Raw genomic sequence first — 13,775 nt, 5'->3', positions numbered from 1 at the left:
TGAATCAGCTGGTTGATCAAGTGCCCCATGTATCAAAGTTGTTTTTACAAATGTCTTCTTGTAAAATCCCATTACAAGAGGTTTTCTCAAATATTGGTTGAATGTGTAAAATAACCTAAAGAACATTAGTTAATATGTACAGATCACAGATAGCTCCTGATGTGCTCTGTAAGAAGTGAATGAAGAAAAGCAAGTGTTTGCACATCATGGTTTGTCCAGCATGTAGCTGCATTTAAAGCTGAATGCTTTATTGAAAAAGTAAGCAGTAAGGGTTGCTTAGCTGACAACATTTAAGACTTTTGTAGGTCTGGATCTCACATTATTGCTTAAAGTGGAACTATTATGTGCATTTCAGGCTAATTTATTTTTATTTCTGAGACCAGAAGGGCTGCGATTGATCAAGTTATTGTCACAAATCGCTTTATTTACTTCAGACCGACCCTCTCCATAGGCTGTCAGATCAGCCTGCGGGCAAAACGAGTGGATTGAGACTCTTCCACATTAAGCCCCGCCTCCCGCCACCGCGCTACATCGGGAGCGCGCACCGCAACTGCTTTCGCCGTCATTGTAACATCTCATAAACAGAAGGATTAGGCTCATATGAACTCAATAAAAAAACAAAATACAATGTCAACACATAGCATACAGCCCTACATGTACCTGAATCAGACCCTGAAAACAAAGTGGAAAACAGCAACCCACAGCAACGAATGCAGCAGGATGTCTCTCTTTGGTAAACTCACCAGCCACCGTTGGGAATAACTTTATCCGACATTTTCCACCCACCTGATGTATTTATACATGCCCTTGTTAACCAGTAGAAGGTAACCAATCACCGAACCTTATCCTCCGGGACGTCACAAGGATTTCCAAGTAGAAAAAACTCTCTAAAACGACGCGTTTTTCGTCACCATGGAAACTGAATGGAGAGAGTGCTGGAACTCAAACTCAAACTCAAACATGCGTTTAGGTGATAAAAAACGGTGCCATTCACATGTCTGATGAGGATTCAACCCTGTAACACTGTAGAAAGCTCAGAAAACTCGAAATACCATAATAGCACCCCTTTAAAAATACAAAGGGAGTGAGGAGAAAAAACCCAGGTTTACTAATAAAATATTACTGAAGAGTGTTGTGAACAGTCATTTCTTTTTTAAAATCACTTTAATCAAAATCAACAATAAATTAAAACGTTAAACAACTTAGCTCTGGCTAATGAGCTGCCTGAATCCCACCCTGAAAGAGCCAAAGACCTCAGCACAGACACAACATGACCAGACAAGACAACAGTGTGCCCAGAGTTATTTTTTTCCTATTTAATTTTCGAAGGCTAAAATGTTTTCTTCTATCTCCAGAAACAAAATGCGGCTATACAGAAAACTTCATTTTTACATACCATTTTAGCCTCGACAAATTCACAGTTTTTTTTTTTTTTTTTAAAACCTACTGTATATCTGAGCCGTACAAGTATGTAGTCATTTCTGTTTCTTCTACTTCTTTTTCTTGCCACAGTTGGTGACAAATTGTGCTAAATGCCATGTGTCGAGGTACCATTTTACCCATCATAATTTGACTGTCAGTGCTGGAGACAGAGGAAATGGGATGTGAAAATGAGTGTGGTCGATTGAGGTCCAACAATGAAGGTTACGCACATTTTCAGCTGTGAAAGGGACAGAAGCAGACACAAAGGCAGGATGGAAGAGCAATGTTAAAGGATATTTTACCATGTCCCTTTAGATTAGGCCTTGAGATTGATATCTTCCAGTCAGATGACACCCTGGTGTGAGTGATCCAGCCCCTCCATCATTCTGACATGCAGCTCTTGGCTAACGCTTATCCTTGTTGATGGGCACACCCTATGCCACAAGGGCCTTGGCTAACATACCCACCTTCCTCTGTCCCCATCTCTGTCTGCCTCACTCTGCTATCTCTGTTCTTTTATTTCTATTGCCCTTCTCCCCTGTTTTCTGTCACCATGTCATGTCCAATCACCGTTTGGCTGGCCAGGCACTCAGTCAGGCAGGCAGGGAGCTGGAGCCCCAGGTACAGAACTGCCTAACAGGCATCAGGATGGGCACTGAAATGACTCTAATAATGGGGTTTCCATGTGGGGTAGACTGGCCAGTCAGTTGGGAAGGCCAGGATGGGGAGTAATAAGTGTTTGATGTCTGCAGGCGAAGAAAGTGTGAAGAAGCATAGCTAACCCTGGGCACCCTGGTCAGGCAGGTGCAGCCAGCTACACCTGAGGGTGACGACCGTGGACAAGCCATCGGATTAGTATTGATACGTGTCATGCTGGAGGTCAGCAAGCTGTTTGTTTAAGAGTGCGTCTGTGAACAGTAGCAGCCATGCAGTAATTGATGTGTACATCAAAAGAGGAAGCTATAAGACAACTTGATGTACCTGATGCTCAGTGACGGGGAAAACTATTGTGAATTTTATAGATGTGGCAAACTAAGACAATACCGCAACTGTGTGACTAAAATATCAGCGCATGTTCATATGCACGTGTAAAACTCCAGCAGCAGTTACTCTCGTGGTTAAATTTGCAGGCCATCTTTGATTTGATGGAAATTGTCACTGACACGTAGCGAGGTGCCATTCTGTCCATTGATGCGTGAAGTCCATCATTGTCTGTGTGGTTGAGTTTAGTTAACATGACACTTAGCGACTGACATTGCTTTAGAGCCAGCAAAACACTGTCATTGTCATGTCATTTATCTTTTGCTTGCCAATTTTCGATGTGTTCCTCTCTGAATGCCTGACTGAGCGCTTCTGGCTTTTCACAGTCGGGATGTGCAGCTACACACAATTTCAGTGCCCTCTAAGTACACGTCAACCCCTAAACGCAGTTTTAGCCCAGCGCCTTGCCCTGATAAAGCCACGGCTGTCCTTTCTGGTGTGGCTATCTAGTAACGAGCTACTTCCCTTTGAACAGTTTTAGGTGGTTGTAATTGACCTGACAATGGGGTTCATTACGCAGTCCCTTTCATGCTGTTTTGCCTGATAATTATTATTTAATGTGTTCAGATGGAGAGCATCATTAATTCATTCCTTCCTCCAATGTCAAAGAGATGAACAGTGCAGTTATCACTCTCTGGTGATTAATATTATGCTCTTTTGTTATTGAATCCTGTCCCAGTGATTAAACCTCCATTGAGTGACTCATCAGCCACTCTTATTAACGGCACCATTAACGAACCCAGTCAAACCTCTAATTGCAATTTTCACTTTTTTTTGCTCTATTTTGGTCAGAGGTTTGGACCACTTATCTAAGGTTTTCTTTTAATTAGAAATCCTGGGTGTAATGAAGAACACAATCAATCAGTGTCATGCCATGTGGTGTGCATGGGTGGTGATTTGTGATCCACATGTTAATGGTGAAAATGAGCGCTTATGATTACTTGCGTCATTAGTGGCTCATGTGCCCTTAAGGGTAGATCAACTATAGCAGTAAATAACCAGCTTGTCACTGTTGTGCTTTAAGGATTTCTGCTGCATGTTGGTTAGATGATAGCAAGATGCCTTAAGAAAGATGCTCCAAGGGTACTTAGGACTGTGTATACTGGCCAAGCTCTCCACCTTCAATCGTCATACTCTTATCTACAGACACCAGAGCTACTGTAACCACTGTTCTCCTCAGGCTGTGGGGAATAAATGTCAGTGAAATTAATTTCATCTTTTTTTTTTTTTTACTCATCAGACCACCCACAAAGGTAATCGCTTCTTGCAGTCAAAATATATGTGCCCCAAAATTCAATTTCCTACTCATCCTCATGAGTTGAAACGTACTGTGAGTCGTAACTGGCGGAATTTGTCTGGTTTTAGTTGTAATTTACCCATCAGTAAGTACTGTTGTTTTCATTTGAAGTGTCTTATGGTCGTCATTTTGGTGCTGATGGTGTTGTTGTTTTTTGTTTATTGTTTTTTTATGTCAATTAATTCTGCAAAAAAGCTGAAAACATAACCAGTTCATAAACATATGGGCTGCTCTGCAGCTTGCACGCATTTTCATGACTGTTTCATCATGCCTTTTGTTTGTTTATTCACTAATTTAGTCAGTTATGAGCCTAATCACACAGCTATTTTCCTCTATTATACTAACAGTGAGTTTGGTGAAGCATACTAGACAAGCAGCGTTTGTCATTGTTGCTCTTAAGAGAGAATCATTTGGCAAAAATCTCCTTGTTATTGATTGGAGCTGGTTGAGCCATGATCCAGCAACCTTCTTCTGACAGCCTATCAGCCTGTAGCAGTAGCAAATTTTTCAACTTTCCATTTCCCCCCACACACCTTTGCTTATTTTCTTATCCTTCACTGGCCTTGTGTATGTGTTGTTATTACAGGAGTCAAACACACAGCTGTGAAATTTCACTTTTGTCGGTTTTTGGTCCTTTTTCAACTTCAATAATTTAATAAATAAAAACAAAAAAGTAAGGAAAGTTTATGCTGAAACATTGAGCAAATATCAAATTCATCACGTCATATTATTGCTGCAGAGAGTGTATGTTTTTAATCAAGTGAACTTTACTTCAGAACCTGTTACTGCCCCTTCTAATCAGTTCAACAACTGACAGCTAAGGTACCTAATATAATATATACATACATTCTAAATGTCACTAAGTATTGTATATGTTTAACTATGCAATTAAAGCTACAGGATTCTGCATTCATGACATGCTAGTGTACTATTTATGTTTTAGGCTGCAGAATCCCCTCCTTCCTGTCTCTGCAGCCCTCCTCCCATCCCTCCTTCTTTCTTTCCCGCTCCTCAGCCTCTGCCTGGATGAAAAATGGGACACATTTTCCTGATAGCCTGTGTGAATGTGGAGAGTATAAATGGCTAATGAATTACAGATGAACATTGACGCAAATTAATCTTCCTGATGTCCCAGGGTTATATGGCAGCTATTTAAAAGTTTAATCAATATGCTGAAGTTGAGAACATGCAGGCACTGCAGTTGTTTGGCTGTAGTAAGCGGCCAGGAGGGGAACCGGGAAGGCATAAACCCAAGGCATGCATCATAATGACAGCTATTTATGTTTAATGGACCAAATATTTTTTACTAGAGGAGGTCAAATGTCACCTTAATTCTTAAAGTTACGAACAAGGGGGTTTGTTTGTGGCTCAAGAGAGACGAGTGACACTTGAGCTGTTAAATGTAACTAATGGGACAGAGCAGTCTATTAGTAAAGATGGAGTAAGAATGGGTTCAGTTTCAGTATGTCATATTAAGCCTTCATGCCTTTCTTGAGAAATGCACATCATAAAAATGATAATAAGATACACCCCATGCTGATGCCATCAATATGTGTTGCTTAAATGATGTCCCTGTTGGTTTATTTTCAAACTGCTAGTCTCGCCCCTTTACTCCAGCACACACACACTGTGATACACACTCATCTGACACTTTATCTGACACCATATGTGACATGATAGTATCATGTACTTGCTGAAGATTTGTGATCAGTACCTTTATGATGCAAATAACCGATTCCACTTGCTCCCAGAGAGATCCGTTTCATAAGATCTGATGACTGTGGAGGCTGTTTGGTTTAACCAAACTAATGAAAAGTGTTATAGTCAAAAGGCCCTTCTGGCGTGGGGCATTATCCTGGTGAGATTAGCCATTAGAAGATGGGAGCTCTGGTGTTGTAAAAGGATTAGACATGGTCTGAAGCAAAGCTCGGGTGGGATTCGGCATTCAGTCAGTGGTCATTTAGTACTTAGTAGCCTAAAGTTTGCCTCCACCAACTTAAATGGTGTTCTAAAAAATGCAAAGGAAGATGGCTTCATGCTCTCATGTTGATTTAGCTAAATTCTAAATGTTACAGCAGAAATTTAATTACACAAAATGCTTTATTGTGTTCTATTGTTAAATGTTACCTGCTTTTAGAAGGGGCATCCACTCTGGTCTTCTGTTGCTTCAAGCCATGACTTGTGTGTTTTGTCCATTCAAATATGATCTTTTCATAATACTTTCATGTTACTTTTTTTTCTTTTGCCCACTGTTGCTTCTCAGTAGCACAAAGTGTGACCTCTGACCTCCATGAAGGCTATATTTTTTTCAGAGGACGCGTAAATCCTCCATGTACTATTAATCACAATTTCTGAGTTGAAACAATGCATAACTCTGGAAAATCAATGATCAAATGCCTCCCATCAATAATGAGAAGTATGTGGATCATGAAATCCAATCTTTAAAAAATATGAGTGGCTCACTGCTGTTCTTCCTGGAAAATTATGAGCAGTTTGTGACACTTGATTAAATTCTTTTTACCGACATGCAAAGCAGATTTGATCTTGTGATGTTGAGCTGATGTGATAAAAAGACAGCTGGAGATGAGTCATGTCTACAAAAGCATTCCTGACTCACAACATCCTAAGTCCCAACCTCATAGGTCACTCACACCCAGTCTAATAGAAACCTGACCCCAGCTCCATCTGACCCCAGAACATATGAAATTGTAGACTAAGTGCTCAAAACAAAGGGTGGGTTAGAAAAGGAGTTCAGAAAGATCAGTAAACAATAGGAATCAAATGAAGAAAAAGATAGTTTGAAGAAGAAAGATTGGAAGCATTTGAGACAAGAGGGGAGGATAGATGTGGAGAGGGTATGAGACAAGAAACTGGGGGTGGAGTGAGGGAATTCATGCCGAGAATAGATAACCTTGATGTTAAAAGCTACATCCGTTAGATGCGTCTTTCTGTGACATATTGATGGCCCTTGAAAGTAGTAGAGCTGATTTTATGCAGGGAACAATCATTAGACCCACTCCATCACCCTTCCCTCTGATTTTCTCTTGTAAATGTGTGTTGATTAAGTGCAGAGTTTAAAATACGGGCTGTAAGCTAATATGGTTAGGAATCCCTACAGGTACACTGAGATTCAGAGGAGCCCAGGTAATGTGTCTATAGTGTTTGAGATCCATGAGAAAGAATGTCATACGATGGACAATTTAGGCTCATTTGAGGCTTTTTTTTTTTTATTGTTATTATTAGCTGAGCTGAAGTACATTTATTTAAAGCTATAAGATTTTTTAAATTATTAACTAGCAACTATTAGCAGCCTAGACAGAAGAGATATGTATCTGTCCTGCTTTGCATTTTGTATGAGTATAGGAAGCTGAGAAAGTTTGTAGAAATAGTAATAATACTATAAAAATACTTTAAAAAAAAAAAATCAATAAATAAAAAATGAGGCAACAGTAATAATACATCTGGAATTCTTTCACACATAGCAGATTCTTGCCTGATGTCAGGTGATGTCTATGACATCAGTAGTTCCTGATGAGCTGCAGTCTGGTGCTGTACTTCAGACCAACATATATATGTGGCCTTTGTGTGCCAAACTTGGCTTAAAAAGTTTTTAAAGTCTAACTGATTGAATCGGAATTTAAAATTGTACCCACGACCCAAGCAATATTTTTCCATATCTTATGAATTAGGGCTCCACCAAATTACTAGGGAGTCCGTCTTGGGCAGCATAATTCTATCATCGCAACAGGGAAACTCAGCTGGAGGGAGAATTGTAAGACTTTTTCTGATCCATGTCAGTTTCTGGTCATGTAGCAGAACTCTAAAGGCCAGTTCATACCGTCTGTGCCCACAAGGGTCAGACTGACCTAAATCCTGTCACCTGTCCTAGTTTGCAAGGGTCTACACACAACCCAAAATTGGTGAACATGAAGATTGTGTGCACTGCCACTGCGCTAACTTCAAACAGGGAAGAAAAGCAAAAACTGTTATTACTGAATGCAACTTTCTGGTATGTATCACCTGTTTTCATGCAGAACCTGAGCAAGGCGAGTTTATTCAAGTTAAAGTAGATGTTAACACATACCTCTGCATGTGATTAGTCCATGAAAGCAAACACAGGGGTTGTGTTGTTTTGTTTTTTTGCTTGTTTTTTTCATTTTTCAAGCAGTTATGAAGTTCATAAAAGAAACAACTTTAATATTTCTTTCCTTTCTCTTGTTTGTCATCACTGGACTCTTAATGATATTAAGAATTAAGAACAATAATTCATGGGAAAAAAAAATTCTGTGTAACCAAAGAACATTTAGCGTGATTAAGTTCATAATCTCTGCTAGAGAGTAGATAGTTGTACCTTTTTAACATGTTTCCGATGTTTCTGAGTGGCGTGTCCTTATCCGCTGGTGATGGAACCTTGGTGGATGTGGACATTTTTTTTATCTTAGTAACAGAACTGGATTGCCAAAATATAGAAGAACCGAGAACAAAAGCAGATCTATGGGTTGCTGCCGTAGGTATTCTAAATAACACCACAAAGTAACACCCAAGAAAAAGAAAGAAAGGTAATACAACCACTAAAAGCGGACAAAACCATCACTATGTTACCAGCAAAAGAAGGCAAAACAACAGTAGTCTCGGCCCAGATGGAAACTATGTTTGGAGACAATAGCACTTATGAGAGACAAGAAAGCCCAGCAAAGAAAAGTAAAGTAATTGTAGCTCATGAAAATATAATCACTTGTAGGAAAAAATGTTCATGTTTTTTTTTTAAGTCCACAGGAGCTATTTATTATTTTAGATCCAACACGTAGCAACCATCAGGGGAACTTTAAAGATGTTCCATATTGGTCTTACATTTAACAGCAGGAACCTTAATCTATTAAATGTGAAGTACACACAGTGTAGATTCTCAAATATAACATGGGATTATATGGGCTGGGCTTCTTACAATGACCAAGAGAATGGTTGACACAGACAAATAAAGGCTAGCCCTCAAAACAAGCGAGGAATCAATAATCATCTAAACTATTTTATTACTTTCATATAATGATTCAAATGAATCAGTCTTATCTAATCAATTTGAACATTTTCTTATACTTAAAAGAACATTGATGAAATTTCTCTACTTTCCTACAATGGCAGGACAGTGGGTAACTCTGGATACAAACATAAAATTTTCTTTTCGTTGTATTTAAAATCCATTGATCAGTTTGACTGTTAAGTCAGTGACTTGTCTGCTTTTTCCCTTTGCTTTGTTTGATCAACTTTTCTGGCCAACAGTGCCATGTCCCATTTTTTTGTTTTGTTTTGTTTGGCATTGTAAGAAAACGTCTTAGCAATGATCCTTTTCTTTAAAAAGGAGTCAACATGTCTGCATGGTTTGGTTGCTTGGACATTAAAATTTCCAAATGGATACCTCCCTATCCTTATTGATTCTTGATCATGTATTAAACACATGGGGAAAAAAATGTTATTTCTGTACAACTGGTGTTTATTTAATATCAAACCTCTGTGCATACTGCGTCAAATTTTGCACTGGTACCTTAGTTAGACTGTGGTAGAATTACCCATCGAGACCCTGTAGAGAGGACACATGCTTGAGGTAATCAGCTCTGAAAAGACCAGACTGTCTGGTGATGAATTCATACCCCAGCTATCTTCATTAAAAACATACAAGTTACCAACTCTGTAGCCTTATAATAAAGACAAGAAGGTTTGGCTTTCCCCTTTAAAACAACAAGGGCGTGCATGACATATGCAGTACAAAGGCCTTATTGTTCCTCCACCAGTGCATGATGGAAACATTAGCCTCCACATCACTCTGTTAATCTGTCACTTCAATGGCTGCTCCCACTGTTCTCACTGTGTGCTGTGTTTGTGTGCTTGAGATGAAAGTGTGTAAGGGTTTGTGATAATAGTGGAGAGTGTGGGTGTTGATTCAACTGCAGTCATCCGCGGTTTAGGATACACAGAGGATATTGTGGGCTCCAGAGTTTGGCACTGTTACACTTGTTATTAAGTATCAGTTCATCAGGCGGAACCCCACAGGCAGAAGCGTGATCTCACAAGACGTTATATAAGAATGAATTAGGTTTAGTTATTCCCTTCCCCTGTCTGCAACCACCCCATCTTTCTCCAGGTTTCTCTTGTAATAGGAGCAACCGCTCGCTGTGAAGGGAATGCAGCAAACTGGAGTTTGTTGTTTATGCACTCAACTCACTGCTTAATGTAGTGCTGAAATGGAGAGTTTTCACATTTATGCGCTTTTTTCTACTTGCTGGGAACCAGACCCCCCCCCCCCCCCAATTCCTGATCTTTGCTCTTTTCTTTCCCCTTAATTTACTCCTCCTCTTCTTCTTTTATTGCAGTCTTGGAGAGCTACAGGTCACACTTTGCAGATCTTTCCGATTGGTGCTGGAGAATCACAGAATGCGGTCCATCCAATCCTCTTCAGTCCTCATGGGCTCGTGACAAGTTCAGCAGAGTGTGAAGGCTTCAGGGCCCTTTAGCTTTAGTTCCTTCATCTGTGAAGGTTATCTCTGAAAGGCTTTGGTTGCAACCTACAAATATTTCCCCTCTAGGTAATGTCTTATAGGAGCCTTGGTCTGGTACCTCAGTGGGTAATCTCTTTAAGGGCACCACTCCTGGAGAAAATGAGTTACTCACTGGGTACGCTGTGAATATGTGAAAGACCCCAGTAACCATGTGATCAGAGCACTGTGAGATACCCCGAGTCCTGTGGTGTCAAGCCCAGTATCCAACTATGGCACCTATGTCCCCAGGCAAATCACAGCAGCTGGAATTCATCCCCCCCGCTCCCAACCTCCGCGCTGTCAGAGAAGTGCGCGCACACACACTCACACAAACCCACGTGTGTATATCCCTCATACACCGGGGAAGCAGGCAGGCATGGAGCTGGTCCCGGATTTTATCGGAGGTGACAGCTTCTCACACTTCAGTGTTTGGATCACCTCAAGTAGCTGGGCTATGAGGGGAAATGAGCACTGCTCCACTACAAAGTCCAGATTTAGATTGACTGAGCTTGTCCTCGGGCCTGTGGGCTTCTGCTGCTGCTGTACAGCTCCTACGCCTGACAGAACACCCACCACTGCTGCAAGGGACTGGTGTGTGCGTGTGTGTGTGTGTGGATTTTTGTGCATGTCTGTGTACCACATATGTGTATGTGTGTGTGTGTGTGTGTGTGTGTGTGTGTGACTCGGTAGAGCCTACTTTGAAGAGTCAGAGTGGGGAAAGAGAGCGATGTGTCAGGTTTGCTTAGAATTGAGGGTGGCATCAGAATATGCTTGGCACTAATATGGCACCAGTATCTCCGTCCCCATCTCTGCTTTCTGTCACTTAGTTGCCATTCTCTTCCCGCTCTTGACAATGTCTCTTTGGATTATGTGATTGGACTTACCACTTGGAGCACCCCTCATCCTTTCTGCGGCACTGCCTCCCCCATATGTCTCTCCTCTCCTGCCTTGTCTCTGGCCTGCCTCCTTCGCTCCTCCTATAATGCACTTGATGTCTATTTAGAAAACCTGGTGAAAGCTGTATCTGTTCTGCTGTCAGAGGATCATTGACAGCACTAATGCTACTTGTGCTTGCCTCATTTGGCAGGAGGTGACACCTACCTTCACTCTGCCACATTCATCAAGTGGCGATGTGAGTGCCTATGACATCAGAATCAGAGCAAACCAACCACAAAGTTCTGGGCAGCCCTCTGCCCGGACAGCCCCGCCTCTCATTAAAATAAGAAAGCACTGCTGACCATTCCATCTCTTTAAGCGTCATGGCTTTCACATGCTTGTTTCAGATTTTCTTAATGGTTACTGTAATATCAGAACGATCTAATAAAGTACAATGAAATGGAGACATATCTTGGGGTAATATCTTAATATAATATTGATTCTCCCTTATTATGTGTGACACTTTTTGCTAGTATGGTAATCATTTTAGCTGTTCAATGTCAGCAGAAATCATGACAGCTGTTCTGTTTTTTCTGCGTTTCCTGCTTTCTGACAGGTAATGAATAATTATGTAATAAAGTTATGTTAAAAATGCCAAATACTGCGATGGTTTCCACTTTCAAAACATAAGAATTATCTACTATTTCATATAAAAGTATTGTTTTTCTCAAAATATATTTGATGTTTGGATTAGGGCTAAAACTAACATTTATTTTAGTTGTCAGTTGATGCCACTGTTTGTGTATACTATATTTTTTTCTTTTCTTTTCTATTCTTTCTTCTTTTACTTTGACCTCAAAGATAACTAAATTAGGAGTTAAATTATGATAAATTGAATAATTGAATAATTGAATAATTCTTTCATGCATATTTTGAACAAATAAAATAAGGAGAAGTTATTTTATGGAAGGTTTTATGTGCACACATTTATCTAAAAGTTTTATTTGTGAGATATTTTTGTTATCTTTCTTTCGGAAAAAACATAGATTTAATGTCAAATATGATGTAACGGGCACAATCCTTTTATTGCCCTCCATGAGGATTCAGTGCACGTGTATTTGAGTGTACGTGGATGACTGTGAGGTTGTTACTGGCAAAACCATAAGGATACCCCCCAGTAACACCTCTCATCCCCTGCAAAGAACAAACCCTGTGGAGTCCTGCCATGTAAATCTGTTAAATATTAAATAGATAAAGATGTATCATTTACAGTTTTTTTCACTTTCATTGTTAATCAGAAATAATTACAATAATATTATTGCAGTTTTTAAATAGACTTTTTTTGTGAACTTTTTGCAACAAAATAAACTTGATGCCTTCAGTCATTTGACCTATTATTTGTGAGTTAGCATAGTCCATAAAATTTAGCACCAAAAAGGTTGTGTTTTTCTGGTACGCAGAAGTTCATAAAGCGTTTTACAGCATATTTTTGTATCCTTGTCACATTTTACCTACAGATGTCAAAAAAAATGTTTTGCTTTTAGAGGAAAGTCAAAGAAAATCTTATTATTATGCGGGATAACAGGTTAAAAAACAACTGATTTTAAAAAATCATGTTGTTGTTTGGAACTTTTACCTTTTTCATCGATATCATCCCCTGAAAACAGACAAAAGTTACCCGGTTGGCAGGGTATTAAATACACACCTGTTCAGCAACAAATGCTTGTGAATTAAACTGTGATGCAAGTGCATCAGCTGACATAAAGATCAGTGTTCACCACATCTTTCTCTGTTGATGTTTTAGAATAAGGAAAACACATTTAAAACGACAACAAACTGATTATCTTGTCTATTTTGAAAGTTTCTATTTGCAGTCAGAAAATTCTATAAAATTCTGTAATATTATAATTATGTTGTATTTTTTTCTTTTTTATTGTTTCATTTGTTTTGCTGTTATCTTACCGTGTATGTGAGAAACCCCACTGCTCAGCGCCGCTTAATACAGTTTGATATAACATATAAATCTGATATAACACCTAAAATAATGTAGCCTGAAATGAAAATATCTACTTTTTTTATGTGCAAGCACTCTTCTCCAAAGTTTATCTTCCTCTCTTTTCAGGGGTATTCGCCAAGTGTCGCTACATCTACTACGGCAAGCACTCAGAAGGCAACCGATTCATCCGAAATGATCAGCTCTGACGGACACGGAGAAGGACATGAATAACAATGGCTGCTCACAGAAGGGCAGATGATCAAATCCTTCTCTTATTTATTAAAACCACTCAGTGATATTTGAGTCACCTGATCTCCTGCTGGAAAAAATATTTTACTCTTATCAAAATATGCTGTTATATCCGTACAAGAGGAATGTTTATTGTTTAGCTTTATTATTTTCTAGCACCACTGTGACTGCCTGGCGTACTGAGCTGAGTATAGTTCTGTCTTCCTGCTTGCAGCTCAGAGTCAGAGATGACACTCCCGCTGACATGATTGCCTCTAAGCATCAGCTGCTACACAAGTCAAGACACACAGCTCACACACACACGCAAGAATAGTCTCTATCTCTTATTGTCTTACACACAGGCAGCGACAAACAGACCCAGCCA

The 13,775-nt window shown here is 39.7% G+C and overlaps 1 protein-coding gene across 1 annotated transcript in view; it reads left to right on the top strand.

The window, feature by feature from the left end:
* Positions 1 to 13,473, top strand: part of lrmda (leucine rich melanocyte differentiation associated) — a gene marked incomplete at its 5' end in the record, with an annotated part of 247,071 nt that extends 233,598 nt beyond the window's left edge. The window contains one exon of the mRNA XM_079248651.1: positions 13,289 to 13,473. Within this exon, the coding sequence (XP_079104777.1) occupies positions 13,289 to 13,368 (80 nt within the window). The 3' untranslated portion in view covers positions 13,369 to 13,473. The remainder of the gene's footprint in view (positions 1 to 13,288) is intronic.
* Positions 13,474 to 13,775: the final 302 nt, after the last annotated feature.

Source organism: Telmatherina bonti (genome assembly GCF_933228915.1).
Source record: "Telmatherina bonti genome assembly, chromosome: 11".
Lineage (NCBI taxonomy): Eukaryota > Metazoa > Chordata > Actinopteri > Atheriniformes > Telmatherinidae > Telmatherina > Telmatherina bonti.
Note: the sequence above shows the minus strand (reverse complement) of the source record. Positions and strands in the feature narration are given on the sequence as shown.